Below are 22,436 nucleotides of genomic sequence, written 5' to 3' on the forward strand. Positions count from 1 at the left end.
GGTTTGCTGCAATAATGCCAAATAATTAGCAACTCTATAAATAGAAGGTAGTTCTGCAAAATCACTCATTAGGATGTTTGTTCTAATTTGCTATGAGCTCAGAGCGCATCGAAAATAAAACGAATAGGCTATAAAGAGTGATATGAACATATTTAGAACTTACCGGAATGAAAATGTCTGGAGCACCAACAGATATCTGGAGATGGAAGAGAACTGGATATCAGCTCGTCTCACAGCTGCTATCCAGGCTACACGCCTTCGTTTGGTAACATTGATACACAAGCTGCCTCATGTTGCTTCCAGGTTGGGAAAGAATGAAAAGACAAACCCTTTTCAAGCTTATTCTCTTGCCGGTCGAGCGATCGAACACTGCAGCCGACCACACAGCAAATATGAATGGTGGCTGTTGTGTGTGCCTTCGCTCCCTTTTCGCTTGCGCTTTGTTTAGACTGTGGCGGTAAGCATCAACGACACAGAGCTCTCAGTCCTCACTCCTTTATTCGTCTCCAACATCAACTGTGCATATCGCGCCACAAAACACAGGGACACACTTCCTATACACTGGGTGTGAGTGGAGCCCTCTAGTGGTCCACCACAAGACCCCCAAAATGGCGGATCAGGCCAAAATCCTTTCCACGCCCACCCCCGTGACATCACGCTCCAAAGCCCTTAGTCTGGTTAATGACGCTAGAGTTCCACGCACATGTAAACAGCTCGTCTCCACTGCTTTAACTGTTAAAACAGAAGGCAATACTGCGGGTGACAGGGTTTATTATGTGAAACAGCAGCTTGTTTAGTTTAACCCTTTAGAGCCGATCGGAGCGGACACGCTCTGTTTTGCGTAACTATTTTTAAATCCCAGTAGCACTGCAACCATGTAAGCTAGCGCAAAAATTTTTTTTGCATATGAAACCGGAGGAGTTGTACTTACATCTTATGCCATCAGCTTGTCCTAGGTCACGGTTTCCTTCCACATAAAGCTTTGCAAAAACTGCATAAAAAGCGCTTGCAGGAACAAAAACATAATATTCCAGAAACACGCTTTGCCGATCCGATCAGCTGTTCATAACACTTCCTACGTTGGACTAGACGTCAGCGCGAACTTTTGCATTTCCGCCATTACCTGCCCGGAAGTGACGTCATTTTCCCGGAAATGTAGTCTTTTTTACCATGAGGGCCTTAGGGCCTGTACTTGTCTTTTCAAAAGTTATCTTTGACTTTATGACTTTCTGTGTCGTTTCTGGGATGTTTAGGACTCATATTGCACTGCTGGAAATAGTTTTTTTTTATGCATATGCTGCTTTTTTGCAAATTTGCAGTATAATATTTACTTTCGTTTTTCCTGCAGTGTATAAAAATTGGTGTATTTCAAAAATAAAACTATGAAGACACTCAAAATAAATTTCCTGTGGTGGGAAACTATTTTGTGCAACTTTTTTGTATTTACAGTTTTGAGGGATAAGCCTCTTAAATTTCTCTAACTACAAATATATGTTAAAAAAGCAAAAACGATTTTCAATTTTATTGTAGTTTATTGCACTTTTTTGCAATTTATGTAATTACTATGCACTTAATGAATACATATTATTAAAATCTGGGCTATAATGGTTGTATTGATGTATAGCAACTTGAAATGCTCCCAAAAATGGCTCCACAGCATGTAAAAATATAATATAAGCTCTGGCGGACTTGGTTCTATGGTAGGTCTTAAAGGGTTAAACAGTCTGCATTAAGCTGGGCAAACGCTGCGATTTTTTTCAGTTGCTTTATTCAGCTCCTGCTCAAACTGTACAATTGAATCTCAGGGGTTAGAAGTTCATAGGTCACGATGCAGGGTCTCACACTATACGGCCTGATGCTCTGATGCGACCTGAGTGCTCAAACTGTGCATTCATAACATGAAGCTTATCATATAAAATCTGCCTCTGGCTCTCCCTCTCTGTCTTTTACTCACTCACACAGGCACACACACACCACCACCGTCAACTTTGCTAAATTACTAATGAAAAACATTGACCAGGCAGCTGTGATTGAGCAGCAATGTCCATCCAACTCTTTTCATGGTTGTTGTAGTCGTGATAATTTTGTGAGGCCACATTGAAAAGACTTGGATACGGAAGCGTAGAGCTGCCACAAAGGCAAAAGAAAAATAGAAAAGGGAAAAGTATATTGTTCTAACAATATACCTTTCACATTTGAACAATATAATATCACGTTATTACAATATACAGAATTATCACGTTCGTACAATATAAATATTATATAGGCTACATTGCAGCTCCAGTCACGGCTTCCATCACAGTCTTTCCTGTCTTTTCCCAGAGTAACAGCCAAACAGGAGGATCTATTGGCTAGCACTGCTTAGCAGGGCTCGCAAAATTGCTAGCCCGACGTCCCGGGGCTAGCGATTTTTCCAGTCGGGCTACCAAAATCTATCGCTGCCCTGCCTGTTGGGCTATCATAGGAAGGAAAAATATATGTCAATGCTTTTGCATTCTTTCGGAAATGTAGCTGGGTAATTATGTCATTGGCATCGGTGAGCCACTGTCAATATGCAACAAATTGAAATCGCGTTTGAATTTGCGCTTGTTTTTTGCTTTCACTTTGCAATCACGTGAACTGTGTATAGAGAGCGACAGCACTGATCTGTGAGTGACGATAATTTGCGCACCAATTCCTCTGACATCGTCTTATCAATCGTTAGCTTACTATGCAAACATGACAAGTGAAATCTCCCGCAGCAAGCTTAAACATGTGAGAGGTTGATCGCGCAGAGAATCGCTGAGCGTTATGTGAGTGCGTGTGTAAAAGCAGCAGGATATATATTTTAGTTCTGCTGAGCCAAATAAGACAGGTCAGGGTGAAGAAGTGACAGCCAAAGAAAAGCTTACCACGAAACGGAAAAGTTATGACAAATCAGACTATAAGGCAAAAAGAAAGTGCAGTTTTATGGTTTCATGGACAAAAGAATTTCCGTGGCTGCAATATGACGAGCTAAATAACCAGGGCTGCATATAAGTGGTCCGCAGGTGCGCATTCGCTGTCAAAATAAAAAACGCGCACAAGATAAGAAGTTGCAATGCGTGTTTGCGTACATAAGATTTTCTGGAGGAGGACAGACATTTGTTTAGAACTCTTAAAGATGTCGAAGAAGCAAGCTCCTTTAAGCAATTACTTTGGTGTTCCTCCACCTCCAAAGAAATGTCAGAAGGAGTCCGAACCGCAAAAGAAGCGCATATTCTCGGAAAAGTGGTTGCAGGAGGTGAGCTGGCTTCAAACAAATGATGAACGCACAGATGTGGTGCAGAATGTGCCCTGAAAATCCCACTCTAGCGGACAAAAACAGTGCTTTTTATATGGACGCAAACGCACGTTGCAACTTCTTATCTGGTACGCGTCTTTTATTTTGACAGCGAATGCGCACATGCGGACCACTTATGTGCACCCGTGTAAATAACATAATGTTCTGCCGGGTGTGTTGTGAGTTTCATTCGATTTCTGAGTCGACAAGTGTCTTTGTTACTGGGACCAGTAATTTTAAGAAAGGCCCCCATTAGAACCCATGAAAAATGCAAGAAATGCATTATTGCTCAGTCTGCAATATCTTTCCCGGAACAAACACCAATTGCAAATAACATACTAAAAATAAACCTGAAAGATCTGTTTAGAACAGCTACTATGTTGCAAAGAGTGAACTACCACTGGCACAATTTAGCAGTCTTTTTCAAACTTCAAAAAGCAAAGGGCCTCGATCTTGGTTCCACTTGCCTCTTACCCGTGACTTCAGTGGAAATTTCAAATTCAGGATCTGACACAGACTGATTCATGTCCTACACAGTTCTTACAAGTTCATAGAAATTTCTGTTCAATTAGAATCAAGTATTTGAGTTGATGATTGTAATTTTTATTCAATGTTGTAATTTGCGTTTCAACAATTTTTTGATTAATGTTTTGTTTCCGTTACAATAATATACTTTAATGTATAATATTGTAAAGGAAACAAAACAGGAAACAAAACATCAATCAAAAAATTGCTCTCTTTTTTATTCGGGCTACTTAAATTTATTTTGGGCTACCAAAAACCGAAGAGTCCCTGCCCGAAGGGCTACCAGGGAATTTGAAATTTTGCGAGCCCTGCTTAGCCTTGCACGCATTCTTATTTTGAACTTAATCTGGAATTCATTGCAAACTGTTTGTGCGGAATATGAATGACAAGATTTTGTTTTTCTACAAGAGTTAGTAAAAAACATCTCCAGTGTGATCAAATCTTCTTGCCAAACATCCACAGCTTGGCAGTGTATACAGCACTATAATGACCAGACCTAATTCTTTTGAAAACCATACATCTTTCCACAGGTCTCAACTTCATCAGACATCACCTAGACACAGAGCTGGATGATGCTAGGGCAAACAGCGGCCTATTCGACTAAGATGATGGACCCATGGGGTCAAAAAAGCCAGAAGCAGGGCTGGAGAGGTACCTTTCATGTCCATTCACTGGAGGTGTGGATCTATTGCATAGCGTCCCTCACATCAAGAAGCTGTTGATCAAAATCAATACTACTCTTCCTGCATCTGGAGCTTGTGAAGGACTTCTCAGTCATGCAGGACTCCTGTTCACTGCTAAACAGTTACAGCTTCACAGAAAGAACCTTGAGAGCAAACTGCTGCTGAAGCTTAACCATCACCTTACTGAGTCAAGAAATGGCACATTTTTGCTAAATATGCAGAAATAAATGCACACCCATACAATGTATGGTAAACTGAGCTCCCTTGTATGTACATTAGATTAGATTAGATTAGATTAGATAGAACTTTATTAATCCCTCGGGTGGGTTCCTCTGCGAAATTCGATTTCCAAAAAAGCACAGCACCGACAGAAGTTACAGAGTTACAGAATATTATATATATATAATATATATATATATATATATATATATATATATATATATATATATGTAATATATATATATATATATATATTATATATATATATATATATATATATATATATATATATATATATATATATATATATATATATATATATATATATATACATATATATAATACACACACACACACACATATATATATATAAATACAGAGACAATATAAATAAAATATACGAAGGGGATAAATAGAATAAATAGGAATAAAAATAAAAATACAAGTGAATTGCACATTTCAAGTATTGAGTCTATTGCACCGTTGACTATTTACAAAAGTATTGCACAAAAGGTATTGTACAGTGAGGTGAAGAGGCACTACAGCTTAGTGGTTCCCCCCTCCTTTGTCCTCCTGTTTCCCCTCCCTCTCCCCTCCAGGGAGGAGTTAAACAGTCTGATGGCGTGTGGGACAAAGGAGTTTTTAAGTCTGTTAGTTCTTGTCTTTGGGAGAACCCTTCATGAGGAAGATGTCTCGTTCTGTTTTCTCTGAGGCTGCTGTGCCATTTGGAACAAAAATGAATATAAAGTTTACAGCATATCTTGTCACTGGAAATTGTTTGCACTGTTTATATATTTATATTATTTACTGTAGGTATTGGTGAAAAAAGCTTGTTGAAAATCTGAAATCTTGAAATTAGAATTGTTGTGCCTTATTTTGTTCATGTTTTTACATATATTCCGTTTGAAAATACTAAAATTTGTATATTTATTTTTTTTGGTTTGTCTGATAGCATTTATTTATAAAATAAATCAGACATTTCAAACGGTTACTCGCTACTTGAGTAGTCTTTTCACGAAGTACTTGTTTACTCTTACTCAAGTAACTTTTTTGAAGACTACTTTTCACTTTTACTTGAGTAATATTTTAAAGTAATGCTACTCTTACTTGAGTACAATTTTTGGATACTCGACCCACCTCTGCTTTTGGATCCACTTTTTTGACCATTTAAAGAAACCGAATTTTGAGGTACTGTTGAGTCCACTTCCCTTCTCAAAGGTGTCTAATTCCTACCTCTGGTATTTACCTAGTAATATTGCCATAAAACCATGGAAAGTGAGGGCTGCAGAACAGAAGCCAACTTACACGAGGAACAGGCCGGTTGTGTATTTTAGGACCCCACGGACATTACTGCCGCTCTGAGTTCGGTGACGTCAGAGCGGTCTGCCGATATTTGCGGGTTAAGAAAGATGGCGGCTGAGAAGAGCAGGTTGAAACAGCGGAGTCATAAAAGCAGCATATTTAAAGAAGGTAATTAATGCTCTGAGACTTGAAAGATTCTAGTAAGAAGAGTTTTTGTGTGGTTTTAACCGCAGTGTGTTTGTGCGCGTTTGATAGATAACAACGGTTATGAAATGACAATGCAGCGCTCCGCTTCGCCAAATATTCGCCTCAGCCGTTGTTTCGCATATTATTGCGAATTTGAGCTTCCCGCTGTGTTCGACCGATAAAATATCACTGAAAAGATTGTTTTGATTATGACACTGAGCGTGCGTTCTTTGAGCCGGGGACGACTCATTCTCGCTGTGCAGTGTGTTGTTACAATAAAGCCGGTGTGAAGCCACTCAGCTGTCCTCACCTGCAGCTGAATCTGTTTGTTTTTCCTGCTACTGCTTACCCCTTGAGCTGATGTTCCTTCTTGTAGAACATGTCATTATAACAGCCGCTGAACCGATCTGTCAATGTACAGTAAATAGAAGCCTGTATTCGTCTATTATCTAGCAACTAGCTAACTTAACTTGCTGTGTAATTTTAGCTAGGCTAATGTACGACGCACTGGATAACGAGGCGCTATAACAGCGGACACCGTTACAAATGTAATATAGCTTTATGCCTTAGGCCTTAGGGTACACACATTACAAATTAACTTCGAATTCCAACTAAAGTTAAAATTGCCAGTTGAATGGCTTTCCTCTCTTATTAAGAAATTCATGAAATTAACATTTGTACATGAAGATCTGAATTGAAAAATTCAGCTTTTTAATTCTCTAGTATCGACGAAACTTGTATTATTTTTGCAAGAGCTCTGATTGTGCACCCTTGATCTCAAATGTAAGTCAACGATTTAATGGACAGAGGTCAGAAGGAATAAGCAGTGAGGTAAGTTTACCTTAATACTGGAATGCTCTACTATTTAGCTGTGGAGCTTCAAAGAATTACTTGCCAGTAGTTGTTACCTGTCACTGGAAAAAATAAAACGCATAAGCAATGCTATCGTGGTTTTCGTGAAAGACACCCAGTATCAGGTTAGAGTAGTTCATAATAATCTGCTTACAAGGTTCTCAAGGATACCAGGACAGCTGTGTTGGTTTCCCTGAGCTGGCTGTTTAGGAAATCTTGGATTTTTAAAGTTTACTAACTCCTTAGTCTGTTTGGGGAGTGTTGGTGGACTGTAATATCAAAAAGCCTTCACTGTTCTTTACCCTGTTTTTAAGCACAGAGTTTCTTATGTCATTGAAGAAGAAGCTGGAAATGTTTGCTGTTAAAGATGTCATGGGATTTGTATGTATTTGTGCTGGTATGTTTATTATCTTGACAGATTCAAGTTCAGACTGAATATTGCAACAGCACTGATGCTTATAGACCTGTACTTATTAGCCTGATCCTAATGGGAATTCTTAGGGCGTGGTTATTGGTTTTGCAATTCTCTGATAAGCCCTGGGCTTCTTCATAGAAGCACTTTAAGACAGATTAGCAGAATTTTGACTGAATATAGTTTCTAATGTGTTTTAATAGCAAAGGACAGACACTGGAGAAATGTTTAAATTGGGCAACTTGCTGAAAGGGTGAATCTAAAGGGGGCGTGGCATGTAGACTGTTTATTTTCAGGGTTCCATAGCGTTATTTATTTTAGATTTAAATTTAATGCCCTGTCCTACCTATGACATGACAGCCTTACCTATCTGCTTTTGATGTGGAGGAGTAGCAGCTCTACTCTGAACCCCTCCCGAATGACTGAACCCATCCATCCACCTTTTCGAGGCAGAGCCCATCCACCTTTTACAAATCAGGCCTAGATTAATAGATTTACTGCATTTCCCAAAAACCATGAGCAGTCTGGTGGCAAAGTTGGCAGTCTACAGTAGTCCTTTTTAGCAAATGGCTGTGTTAGCCTTGCTCCATCTTAATAATTACACCAGCAGCAGAAAACAAAATACACTGTCCTGTCCAGCAGCTTCACGCTGAAACTTTACCGTGTCTTGCCAACATGGGTACAGACACAAACTGTGACTTCTCGTGACGAAAATCTGAACTCACTCACTGGAAATACTGGAAAACAAGCTAACTTCTCTACCTGCTCTGCGTCATCGCACACTGTCTCTTTGCGCTCTTTTTACTTTTCCTCTTCTCTCCCACCTTGTGCTACCTTCACCCATCATATGCAGGAAATTACATTTTTCACAAGCAGTTCACAATAACTGAAAGAACCTTTTTTTTTTTTTTTTTTTAAACAATGTAAATATGTTTTTAGTCATTTTACATAAACTTTGACTTTTAACAAAATGCATTTACTCAATTTCCTTTTCTTTGTAATCTTACTTTACTTTCTTACTCCACTTTACTATCTATCTATAAATCTAAAATTAGTAAAACATAACTGAAGTTTTAGATTATAAATACAGTATGAGGGAGATGGATGATAGATATTAATAGATGGATCTCTTTGAAATCTTCATCCAGAAGAGTACAGTATGTTTATGCTTGGATACATTAATAGCTTTGCATTATTCACAGTTCAGATGATCTTCATTTGTCTAATGGTGTACCTGAGTTTATCAAATATCTGAAACAAAGAGTTTCTAGATGTCTTCCTCCCTTTCAGTTAACTTTATTCTGATTTGCTGGCCCTCGTAAGTAGAACGTTAAAGCACGGACTGTCTTTTTCATATAGCATAAGCAACATCATAGCATAAGCAACATCACTGCCTCTATGAAAAATTGAATGGGGACCAGGTCACCCAAAGAGTTAAATCTGTCCTGGTTACATGTCTCTATTCAATCTAAGTGGCTCTGTAGGTCAGTGAAGCATCACTGCTGCCATACAAGGAGCTTTACTCATCCAAAGGTTAAAACTGACTTTTGTAAATAGTGGTTTTATTTACTATACACTTCAGGTCAGGCCTGCAGTTCCGTAATGGCAATAATTCCTCTTAGAGGACTATAATCAAGAGGAAAGCTGAGGCTTCTAGAATTAGACTGGGTTTTTTTCCCCCATCCAGCAGACTTTCACTTCGACTGCCAGTTTATTGATTCCTGCAAGGAGACTCAACCTTCAAGACTACAGCCATGCTATATAGAACATATTCACACTGTAAAGAGTGCTTAGTTTAATGCATTTATTTGAAAATGGCAATAATGGTATTGCATTTGTTTAGAACTGTCAGCATTTTCCCATAAATAAAAGGCAATTCATTATTTTATTCTCTAAATACTCTAATATTCTATATTCTCTAATATTCACGTAAAGATTATTTTGGTAGTCAGTTTGTGGCTAATCTGTCAGTTAAGTTTTATTAGTCAACGATTATTTATTCACTCCTTTAATCTTTGCTTCCTGTAGGCATACCTCTTGTTCCAGGCTACAGTGCATATTTGCTTTACCTGTTCAAGTTGCCCAGCTATAAATGTCACCCTGCTGTCTCTTCTCCAGCCAATTAAAATAATGACCCATGAAACATGAATTTGAAGTCAGTGTTTTCAACCAATAACTGTAGAAAACATGGACGACCTAACAGCTTGTCCCCTGGTGTCTAGCTCCAGTATAGGTCATAAACCCCGGCTCCTCCATGTTATCAGATTTTTCACAAATATGCTTTATGCCATTATTAGCAATTCTCATTGTTCAAGGGGTCTCCTTTCTCACAGGTTGGATTCTAGTTAATAACTTAATGCTGTTATTGGGGTCAACGTCATCATGACAGCTTTGACTGGCAACTGTTGTTACAGAGAAACTTGCCTATATCTAATCTGGAATGGCTGATAGAGCCAGGACGCGGAGAGGAGGGCCAGGATTTACTTTCCAAAACCACGACTGTTTCAAACTGACAGCATGAGGTGTTCTGCAGTAAACTGGATTAACCGACAGAAGGACCAGAGGCCTAACTGCACTTTTTCGGTAAGTTGAATGTGAGTTTGTAAGATAATCAGAAATTAACATCCTGAGATAGCTAGCTTAGTTGAGCAGTCATCTGTTGGGGAAAGCCGTGTTTGGTAGCTAATCCGTGCATGTGAATGAATATACCTTGACTAAACAAGTCACTCTGAGCTTGAATGTACATTAAAGTCAGTGCTGTACAGTCAGAGCTCTGCTGCTGTACTCAATGGAAAGATGTTCAGACCTGCAGCTGAAGATCAGGCACTAAAACTGTTTATAAGAGCAATGGAAAAATGCCACTCTAGCTGCTCAGTCACTAACTAACATGACAGTTACTGTACTTTTTATGAGTATTATTCTGTAAGAGCAACAAGTTAGACTCTCCTTCAGTTCTTTTGGAGAGCTGATTATAAAATATATGCAAATGGCAGCATTTTTGTGTCTCCCTTACATCTGTAATGACAGTAACACCAAATTAATAAAAGAAAATGCACTTTAAACCCTCATTGATGGATTTCATTCAGTTTTAACAGAAGAAGAATTACTGAAGATCGAAAATGTTCTCACAATACAGCCTGTAAAATCAGTCCCAGTTTCTGATTTCCGTTTGTGTCTTACACAGCTGATGTTCACAAACTAAAAGAAACAGGATTATAATAGGAAAGCAGGGGTATCTATACACAGCCTTGTACCTGGGGGCTTGCTTGTTGTGTTAGAGACTCCATGATAGTTCCTCCTCTTGCTCCCATTTCGTAGGTTTCTGTTGCCTGAGGTATTCATTGAGCACATTGGTGGTGGCCATCTTTCTGGTGTAGTTGTGGATATTCGTTGTCTCGTCCTGGACTGTGGTACTGACACTCACTAGTCCCCGGCCTCCTTCCTTCTTAGGCATACCTTCCTTCTATTTAGGCGTACAGTCTCAGGGTGCTAGATTTGGGGTGAAACCCTACATGCATGGTAAGGAGCTTCCATGTCTTGATGACAGTGGCTTCTATGTCTGCATTGCTATTGCTGCATTCCATAGTCTACCAGAGGCCTGGGAGCTTGAGGGTCCTGCGGAGTATCTTTGCCGTTTCTAGGACTTCGCTCTTCTGGACAGAGATATTGGATGCTGTTCCTGGGATCTGCTGGAGCCACTCGCCTAATTCCTGACAATTGCTGCATTCTGTAGTCAGTATCCATAATGATCTCACTGAGGGGGTTCAGGCCTATGCAGAACTGGAACATCTCCTTGGTAGATCCCGCACTTGATGGTGACTTGGGCTATGGGCTTGAAGTTGGCCTCTAGCATTGTTTACCACATCTGCATTGGGTTCCTGATGAAGGCTGTTAGGGACCCGTTGATCTTGTACAGTTCTAGGCATGCCAGGATCCATTTGTGGTGCATCGAGTCATAGGCCTTCTTATAATAAATCCAGGCAGTGCACAGGTTGGTGAACCTGGTCTTGGAGTCTAGCACAACTGTTCTGTCTGCCAGTAGCTTTGCCAATTCCTTTATGTGCCCCCTCTCATGTGTTGAGCCATATGCCTATTCATTTTAGCTACTATGATACCTGACTAGAGCAGGGCGATATGACCAAAAATATTTATCACGATATACATTTGAAAATTTGCGATAACGATATAACTGATGATATAATTGACACTAGACAAAATATTTTACAACTCCACAACTTTATTAGTGCAAAAAAACCAAACAAACATCAATGTATTTTTACTTAAACAAGCAGCTGTTTTTTATTAAAAATTTAACAGTGCAAATGCAAATTCCTTGCTGACAGTTTAACCAAAAGGCATTTCCAGTGGAAATTGGCCGACATATCCTCAGCATAACCAAGGCATAATCGCCTTGTGCGTATGAAAACAAAGGCACTGCTCATGCGCGTTTTACCCATATACCCATCGCAATATTTCATTTTCTTACCGTTGCCCAACATTATACCAGTATTACCGTGAACTGTATAATATGGCCCAGCCCTATACCTGACAGGAGCTTCCATGGGGTACTGAGGTAGGGTATTGGCCCGTAGTTTGATGGAACTGGACCCTTCTAAGGATCCTTGGGGAACAGGACTGTCCGGCCTTCAGTTAACCATTGTAAGTGTCTTGACTAGCAGCTGCTTCATTTGCACTGTTAGATTCTCATAGAGTGCAGTCAGTTTCTTCAGCCAGTAAGAGTGAATCATGTTAGGGCCTGGTGCTGTCTAACTCTTTACATTGGAGACCCTTTCTTGGATGTCTGCCACTGTGATTGTTACTGAACCCTGTTCAGGCAGGGTTTTGTGGTCTGCTCTTATATCCACCAGCCACTGAGCATTGCCATTATGTGTTGCGTCCTTTTCCCATATGCTCTTCCAGTATTGCTCGGTCTCAAGCCTTGCTGCTGTTCTCATACTGTTCCCCTGACACTGACATTGGTTTATTCTCCTGCCTTCTATTTCTCTAACCCTAACCCTCTTGAAGCGGCTGGAAAAGGCTCAGTTTTTGCTTGGCAGTTTCTAAGGCCTCGGTTATGGGCAGCTTGCTATACTTCTTGGGCAGCTTCTTAATTTCCCCTTTCTGTAGCTCCGATAGTTGGCCAACCACCTTCCTCACGTCTTTGATCTGTCGCCTGGATTAACAAGGTCCGCGTCAGGTGTTGAGTAACCAGGACACACAGATGACAAGTGGAACAAGACAAAATAAGTGGGCAAGAGACAAAAATAGGGCGCTGTTGTAAGTAACCCCAGCGGAAATAGTTGCATGAATGGATGAGGGACCTATGGAATTTTCCATACCCAGCATCCAGATTGATGGCGAAACTAGTAGCTCAGTGTTCCAACATTTGGAAGAAGGAACTGCTCTCACGGCTAGAGATTAATGAGGTACCACCCAAATGCTATGTCATTTGGAAGTCAGCCACTTCCTCTATGTTGCTGCATGTTACATGCCGAGCAGCTGAGAAATAGAAGGCAGGAGAATAAACTAGCTGTTCCCAAAGGAACAATCCAAGGTGTGCTCTCAGTGGCAGGGGAACAATATGAGAACAGTACTACTAAGGCTGGAAACTGAGAAATACTGGAAGAGCATACGAGAGAAGGACGCAACACATAACGGCGATGCTCAGTGGCTTGTAAATCTAAAAGCAGACCACTGCACTAACCCTGAACAGGGTCCAGTAACCATCACAGTGGCAGACATTTAAGAAAAAGGTCTCCAGTATGAAGAGTTGGACTGCCACCAGGCCCCAGCATGGTTCACACCCACTGGCTGAAGAAGCCAGTAGGTTGTCAGTGAGCGCCTAACTACACAAATGAACCAAAGGATCAGTCCCATCCAACCACCGGCTAATAACTTGCGTCAGTACCACGTGGAGGCTTCTGGCAGGCACATGGGTCAATACATCAGCGGGGCACATAAAGGAATTGGTAGGAGTATCAGAGGAGCAAAACACCAGCTACTGGTTGACAGAGCAGTTGCCCAAGACTGCTAGACTAGGCTGACTAACCTGTGCACTGCCTGGATTGATTATAAGAAGGCCTATGACTTGATGGCTCACACTTGGATCCTGGAATTCCTAGAATTGTACAAGATCAACAGGACCCTAACAGCCTTCATCAGGAACTCACTGGTGATGTGGCAAACAACACTAGAGGCCAACTTCAAATCTATAGCGCAAGTCACCATCAAGTGCGGGATCTACCCACTGCTGTTCTGCATAGGCCTGAACCCCCTCAGTGAGATCATTACGGATACTGACTACTGAATGCAGCAATTGTCAGGAATTAGGTGAGTGGCTCCAGCAGATCCCTGGAACAACATCTAATATCTCTGTCCAGAAGAGAGCAGTCCTAGGAACGGCAAAGATACTCTGCAGGACCCCCAAGCGCATAAGCCTCTGGTAGATGACCTGAGCTTGAAGGATAAAGACCGGCCACAGGTTTGAAAGGGGGAGAGAGAGAGAGAGTGAGTTTTTTTTTTTTTTTTTTCCTCAACTGAGTTTGTTTCAAGTGTTCTTGTTTAAAAGGGCAAAATTAGGTTCTTAATTAAGTGTTGTTCACAAAGTTAAATGTTCAATACTCTGTACATGTTATATCGCTAGAGAGAAATGATGTGAAGCATTAACCTCCTAAGACCCGAACTCTTCCACGGCAGGCATTTTTAATTTCTCTTTGATATTTGGGCTGATTGGGTTCTCATGAATGTAAAAACAAAGAATTACCAGATTTTATTTTTTTTAACCAGATTTTTGTTCCTAAGAAAAATGAGAGCCACATATGAGGATATTCGTTTAAAATGTTGATAGAACAGTAGCAGTATAATGTCCTCGTAAGTGGATATCAGGCCCTTGTAGAGCAAAATTAAATATTTTGGTCTAAATAACCCAAAATGTGATGTCCACATATGTGGACGCCAGGTCCTAGGAGGTTAATATGTTGTCCAGTACTCGGGCAGCAGCTCAAACAATGCTAATGATGTGTGTTTGTCTCTTGTTTTCCTGCAGGTGACCACCATTGAATTCTGACCACTTTATTTCAGATTTGAGAGATACACTTCACATTTTACAGTTTGTAATGATTCTTTTCTCCTTTTGATTACAGGAGCCGCCCTCAGCACCACCCAGAAAACAACAACAGAAAAATCATGTTATGTGTTCACTCTTGATGAACACACTGTTCATGACATGTTGGGTTTGTCCATCTTATTGGCCGAGCGGATAGTGGAGGTCTGAAGACTTCCCTCTGAGGGAGCTGCTGGTGAAGATTATGAGTCCTGTTTGATCCCTGCGATGAGCGTCAGTCCTCCTGATGTCACAAAAATAATGTCTTTCTCAGTGGGTCAACAGAACATCTGGCACAGGACAGGTGTAATTTATAAAATAAAAATAAAAAAATAAGCATGAAGCTTCTCCTAACCTTTGGACCCAGAGAACCGCCTTGGCCCTGCCTCCAGGGTGAATCTGTTGATTATGTGGACTCTGGATCATGTTATGAAATTAGAAGAAGTAATCACACTTCTGTGAAACCTTCTGCTGCTGTGTTTTTCAATCGAACATTTTATTCAAACAAAGTGCTTTGACAGTGTATAATGTATCTAAAACTGTTTAAATCTTCAGTTTTATAACACCTAAGTCTTATGTTAAAATCTGAAAGGATAGCATTAACAGTAAAAAAACAAAAAAAACAAACTTTAAACCACATTTTTTAGAGTCTCAGCAGCTGAATAACAGTTATTAAGATTATTTTAAAATGAACCTAGAATTGAATTTACACAAGGTCCTGAATAATCAGGTCCCATCTTAATGGCCTTATAGCACCATATCACCCCATTAGAGCACTTTGCTCTCAGACTGCTTACTTGTGGTTCCTTCAGTATTTAAAAGTAGAATGGGAGGCAGAGCCTTCAGTTTTCAGGCCCCTCTTCTGTGGATTCAGGAGACAGACACTATTTCTACTTTTAAGATTAGACTCAAAATATATATTTTTTCCTTTTTTTAATAAACATATTGTTAGGGCTGGATCAGGTGATCCTAAATATTTCCTTAGTTACATTGCAAGGTCCAGGCTGCTGGGAGGTTCCCATGAGCAAATGCAGTCAAAATTGTAGAAGAAACTGAGTGTTTCTTCTTCAGTTGCCCCTTTCACTTTGTTTATACACCTCTGCATTTCGTTATTATTTATTATAAATCTCTGGCTCTCTTCAATAGCTTGTCCTTTCCCTGTCTTCTTCCCCTTACCCTAACTGGTCAGGGGGCCAGATGGCTGCCCCCTGTGAGCCTGGTTCTGCTGGAGGTGTCTTCCTGTTAAAAGGGAGTTTTTTTTTCCCTTCCTACTGTTGTCAAAGCACTTGCTCATAAGGGGTTGATGAGCAAGCTTTTTGGGGTTTTCTCTGTTGTATTATTATAGGGTTGTGGGATCTTTACCTTACAATAAGGCAACTGCTTCTTTGATTTGGAACTATATGAATAAAACTGAATTGAAATTGGAAAAGTGTCTGTGTTTTGGAGGTATTGGCCATTTCTCATATTTATAATATTTATTAGAGATTATATTGTTGTCACCGACCCTCCCCTTTTTTTTTTTTTTTTTTTTTTTGTTTCTTTCTTTGTTTCTTTCTTTCTTTCTCGTGAGAAGTCATGTATTTGATCAATTTGTAATTGCATTGACAATTTGTAATGACAATAAGAATATTGTATGTAAAATTTGTCTTGGAATGCTTCCAATTGTAAAAATTTACCATTGTCATGGTGATTAATAAAAATACCATTATCATGAAACTGTTTCTATATCCAGTGTTTTTTCTATTTCTGATAATGGTTCTCTTGTTCCATTGAGTAGAACCATGTAAAGTTATGGGTATATATCATCTTCCACTAATAAAGTATTTGTTTGTGGATTTTGGCTAGGTTTACAGACAACTTTGTATTATCAAAGTCGCATATTATTGGAAAATCCAGACCTCCCATTTAATAAAAATTTCACAGTAATTTAACTTCCTCAAATGTACCTATTCAGAGTTGACGTCACAGCTCCAGGGCACTGATCTTTTAAGTACTTGTGCGTTGCAGTCGCAGGACGACTGTGATATTCTCACACACTTTTCAAAGTCTCCCTTTCATCTTTCTTCCATCTTCTCCACCCTCCTGTTATGCTGTGTTTTAATGGTCACACTACATTTTTCTTTGTTAGTACTGAGTGTAGTCTTGGCAGGCAGTCAAGGCGATACTCTCCAATGTATTTCTGTAGTATATTGTAGTTCTTAAACCATATAAGTGTTTCTGTAATATGACACATCAATAAAATTAGATGTTGAGCAATTTTCCTAGTCATTGTTATCGATGACAATGTGTAGCTGTGTCAGATCAACAGTTAGCTGTAAAAAGGATGTTACTGCAGCTGTGGCTACAACCGTAGCTTGCCTCCACCAGTGTGTGAATGTGAGAGTGAATGAATAGTGGCATTGTAAAGCGCTTTGGGTGCCTTGAAAAGCGCTATATAAATCCAATCCATTATTATTATTACTGATTAAGATTGTGTGATTTGCGTCATAATCTTTGTACTGTTACCTTGTGACAATTGCTTGTAAAGTTGGTGTGAACCATTAAGGTAGCCCTGTAATGACAGGGCTACCTTAATGTAACTGTACAGTTACTGTACTCTAACTGTAGTTTTGCAGGCCATTTCACTAATACTGGTAACACACAGATCGGGGAGTTTCTGACTTCCAGCATAATAGAAAATTAAGTAGACTATAATGAGCTTATTATATTAAGTTATAACATGTGCATCTTTATTACTCTTACTCTTCATGCTTATGGTTCTATTAAATAAAAACTGAATTAACCTCCTAAGACCCGAACTCTTCCACAGCATGCATTTTTTTTATTTGGGCATATTGGGGCCTGATGAATGTAAAAACAAAGAATTACCAGATTTTTATTTTTATTTTTTACCTTATTTTTGTTTTTAAGAAAAATAAGAGCCACAAATGAGGGTATTCGTCTAAAATCTTGATAGAACAGTAGCAGTATAATGTCCTCGTAAGTGGATATCAGACCCCTGTAGAGCAAAATTTAGTATTGAAGTCTAAATAACTCAAAATGTGATGTCCACATATGTGGATGCCAGGTCCTAGGAGGTTAAAGGAGGTATTAATTGGCTCACCTCTGTTCTTTGTGCCCTCAGTACACACTCTGGACTCTTTATTTGCCTACTGGTGAAATAAATCTGTAAGGATGTAGTGGCATTTGAGTCTGTCTGAAAACCTATTGTCTCTCCTGTGTATTTTTTCAGTCATTATTATATATGTTTAGCACCCACTAACATCTATTTAATCTATTCCTAATCTATATATTCCTTTCTATTTCTTATTTATTTGCTTTATAAATACATTTGGCTCGACTTTGCATTGAGAGATGAGTTTCATTATCACCCCAACCGGTCGCAGCAGATGGCCGCCCCTCCCTGAGCCTGGTTCTGCCGGAGGTTTCTTCCTGTTAAAAGGAAGTTTTTTCCTTCCCACTGTCGCCAAAGTTCTTGCTCATAGGGGGTCATATGATTGTTGGGTTTTTCTCTGTATCTATTACTGTAGGATCTACTGTACAATATAAAGCGCCTTGAGGCGACTCTTGTTGTGATTTGGCGCTATATAAATGAAATTGAATTGAATTGAATTATCCAAGTCAAAAATAATAGAAATGGTCTCCCATATAATAACAGGATCAATGTAGCTGCCACCCACCCCTCCAAACTCCACACTGATTTTTAAAGAATCTGGAAGTGAGTGTAATTTATCTAAGCACTCACAACCAACTGTTTCACAAGTGGTTGTTATATGTAGAGTTGCCAAAATTAAATTGCTAGAAAGTCATGTTATATTTAACAGCAATGTTCATGAATGTTGAGACAACTGAAAACGATATTTTTTTGCTACAAATGATAATTGATAATAAGAACACAGGCTGTAAATCCCTTTAATTGGCTAGTTATTGCTTTGTACCAGTGAACAGTCATGACCAATCATTTCTGCATTCTGAGCCTTCAGACACATTTTAAGCTTACTTTCCCCCTCTCAGGTGGCCACAGTTTTAAATCATGCGCATCCCAGATGAGGTGTGAAGAGGAGGACTATGACCTGCTGGAGGAGGAAGAGGAGGAGAAAGTGGGCAGGCCCCAGCCTGTGCAGATTGTAGTGGCAAATGAGGAGGAGCATTCATTCTTCCTGCAGGAGCAGGTGCTGGAGCAACTGCTGCTGCAGAAGAAGGTCCAGGACCTCCATGTGGTCGTCGTCTCTGTGGCTGGAGCTTTTCGCAAGGGCAAATCCTTCCTGCTCGACTTTATGCTTCGTTACATGTACAAACAGGTAACCTGTCAAGTTCTGTGAAATTCAAATTGTTAGTTTCATCATAATCCTGCTGACAAACATCACCAAATATATCCATTGACCTCAACTCTCGTCTTGGTGGAGCAGTCAAAAGAACCACTGAATGGCCCCACTCTGGCAAAATACAAATGCAAACTATACACCACGATAATGAGCTTATGGAATCTGGTTTTCCTGAATTAATCATTAATTTCAGAATTGGCTTGTTTCAAAATGTTGAAAGTTGTAACGCAGTATTTATGATTTTATGTTAAGCTTATACTGCAGTGTTCATATCACTGCAGATGCAGCCCAATCCATCAGACTGCTCCTCTTTCCCCTTGCTGGTGAAGAAGACCCCGAGATACTTAAACTCCTGCACTTGGGGCATCAGCTTGTCTCTCACTCGAAGTGGCCCTTTTCTTATTGAGGACCATAACCTGTAACTTGGAGGTGCCAATACTCATTCCTGCCACTTCACTCAGCTACAAACTTCTCCAGTATGAGCTGGAGGTCACCTGCTCAGAAGAGATTATAAGGCCACCAAGGTGAAAGCTTTCTGCCGCTTGGCTACCCCTAGAAATTCTGTTCATAAAACATTATAAAGAGAGCCGGAGGACAGAGCAGCCTTGGCGGGGTCCCATCAAAAATAAGTCCAACTCATTGCTGGCAATACAAAACAAACACTTGTAACAGTTATACACAGACAGACAGACTAGCTTGTAACAATTGACTGGACACCCCCCCCCCCCCCCCCCCCCAATAAACACAAGGCTTTCCACATGTTTGCGTGTGAGTTTGGAATGCAGTTTGTTAGCTATACTCTTGTGATCTTCCAGTCATCTGATTCGTGGCTCGGCGGTGTGGAGGAACCTCTGACCGGCTTCACTTGGCGGGGTGGTTGTGAACGGGAGACCACGGGCATCCAGGCGTGGAGCGATGTGTTTGTAGTGGAGAAACCAGATCACAGCAAGGTCTGTGTCACAGCATCTTCTAGGCTGTTCCTTTTAAAATGTGGTGTGGGTATGTGTGTGTATGTGTATAGCGTGAAAAAATGTTTCACCCCGTACTGATTTATTTATTTTTTGTTAACTTAAATTTGTCAGATCATCAAACAAATTTAAATATTTGACAAAGTTGACACATGTAAAAACAGAAATGGGTTTTTTAAGTGAAGGCGTTTATTATTCAGGTGAAAATACAGACCTATATAGCCCTGTCTGTAAAAGTAATTCCTCCTATGCCATCTTTGTAAAGCTGAGTTTAATTTCTCTAGCCACACCCAGGCCTGATTACTGCCACACTTGTGACAAATGGTGAAAAATGGAACATTGGTAAACCTTCCCAGGAGTGGCTGGACAAGAACTGAACAAAATTGCTCTAAGAGCTCAGTGACGACTCACAAAAGACTCCAGCATAACATTCAAAGTAGGTCTGACTTGCCTCAGTTACTGTCAGTGATACCGACTATGGAATGGAGCAATTGTCAACCACCTAATCTACCTACCACACAACTTGGATCTACCTGAATGACATTCTGATGTCTGTAGTGTAGCATAGGCGGATGGTAACAAAGAGAGGGAAGGTATTCCAAACTGATGGGATTGCATTACCAGAAGGCAGCATTGCAGACATCGAGGGCAGCTACAGGCACCTGGGAATCTCATAGGCAAATGGGAAATGGGAACCACGAAGAGGCCGCTAGGAAAGCTGCAACCACCAAGTACCAGCAGAGTGTAAAGCAAGTTCTGAGGAGTAAGCTTCATATGAAGATCAAGATCCCGGCAATCTACACTTACGCCCTGCCAGTGATTAGTAGCATCAGAAACCGAAGACGGAAGAGGAGTAAGGAGAAGAAGTAAGGATGATGGAACGGCAGGCCACTACTTGGCCACTGTCAGAAGAAGTGTCTGACATCCTGTCAGTGGGTGGACAAAACTGGACTGAAAGACAGCACAGAGACGCTAATCATGGCAGCACAGTAACAAGCCATAAGTACACGATCCATAGAGGCTAGGGTCTAACACACTAGGCAAGACCCCAGGTGCAGAATGTGTGAAGATGCCCCTGAGACAATCCAGCACATAACAGCAGGGTTCAAGATGCTAGCAGACAGGGTATGCATGTAATGCTACAACCCAGCAGGCATATTATACAGGAACACCTGGGCTGAGAATGACCTGGAAGTCTCAAGGTCAAAATGAGACATGCCCACTAGGGTCGTCGAGACCTAAGATCATGTGGGACTGCCAGATACAGACAGCCAAACTGGTGATGGCTAACCAACCGTACATAATAGTCGTGGACAAGCAGAGGAAGACAGCTGTAGTGATTGATGTAGGTAGGGCTGCTCGATTATGGCAAAAATGATAATCACGATTATTTTCACTGAAATTGAGATCACGATTATTTGACGATATTTATTTCGTCCGCCAGAGCTTATATTATTTTTTTACATGCTGTAGTGCCATTTGTGGGAGCATTTCAAGTTGCTATACATCAATACAACTGTTATAGCCCATATTTTAAAAATGTGTATGCATTAAGTCCATAGTAACTACATTAATTGCAAAAAAGTGCAATAAACTACAAAAAAATTGAAAATCGTTTTTGTTTTTACATATATTTCTACTTGGAGAAATTTAAGAGGTTTATCCCTCAAAACTTTAAATACAAAAAAGTTGCAAAAAATAGTTTACAACAACAGGAAATTTATTTTGAGTGTCTTCATAGTTTTATTTTTGGAGATACAGCAATTTTTATATACTGCAGGAAAAACAAAAAAACAATCCTATGATGCAAATTTGCAAAGAATGTGCATGTGCATCAAAATAAACTATTTCCAGCAGTGCAATTCGAGTTCTAAGGCCTACAAGTAAAAAACTACATTTTCCGCAAAAACGACGTCACTTGCGATAGTTCGCGTTGACGTCTTGTTCAATGTGGGAAGTTCATGATCGGATCGGCAAAGCGTGTTTCTGGAATATTATGTTTTTGTTCCTGCAAGCTCTTTTTATGCAATTTTTGCAAAGCTATATGTGGAAGGAAACCGTGACCGAGGACAAGCTGATGGCATAAGAAGTACGTACAACTCCTCTGGTTTCATATGGAAAAAAATTTATTGTGCTAGCTTAGCGTTCAGGTTCTACAGGGATTTAAAAATAGTTACACAAAACGAGCATGCTGCTCTGACCGGCTTTAAAGGTTTAACAATAACAATGTATTGAATAATGACTTTAAAAAATAATATAAAATAGTGTGCAAATACTGATAACAGCGCAAATGTTTGCAATATAAGAAATAAATGAAAAATGTGAACTTTGCAGTGTTGCTCTGTGGTGCAGCTACGACACCATAGCAAAGTTTACACACTGTGTCTACTTGAGCCACGTCTGACTCTGCGAAGCCATAATGTTTCCACACCACTTAAGTTTTTTTTTTTTACCTCTCTTTTCAACCAACGGCAGTCCACTCCTCTCCAAATAACTTCTGCTTAGCTTTCCGAGCTTCCCTCGGGTCCTCTTAATTGTTGTGACGCGTGTTCGAAATGCAG

The 22,436-nt window shown here is 40.0% G+C and overlaps 1 protein-coding gene across 2 annotated transcripts in view; it reads left to right on the forward strand.

Moving 5' to 3' along the window:
• Positions 1–6,040: 6,040 nt before the first annotated feature.
• The window catches only part of LOC113024715 (atlastin-2), a 39,298-nt gene continuing 22,902 nt past the window's right edge, over positions 6,041–22,436 (forward strand). Inside the window, exons 1-3 of one of the 2 annotated variants that reach the window (XM_026172001.1) lie at positions 6,041–6,198; positions 18,597–18,883; positions 19,723–19,857. In XM_026172001.1, coding sequence (XP_026027786.1) covers positions 6,138–6,198; positions 18,597–18,883; positions 19,723–19,857 — 483 coding nt within the window. In that variant the 5' untranslated portion in view covers positions 6,041–6,137. The remainder of the gene's footprint in view (positions 6,199–18,596; positions 18,884–19,722; positions 19,858–22,436) is intronic. The other variant, XM_026172002.1, reaches the window with a different exon arrangement.

Source organism: Astatotilapia calliptera, chromosome 6 (assembly GCF_900246225.1).
Source record: "Astatotilapia calliptera chromosome 6, fAstCal1.2, whole genome shotgun sequence".
NCBI lineage: Eukaryota > Metazoa > Chordata > Actinopteri > Cichliformes > Cichlidae > Astatotilapia > Astatotilapia calliptera.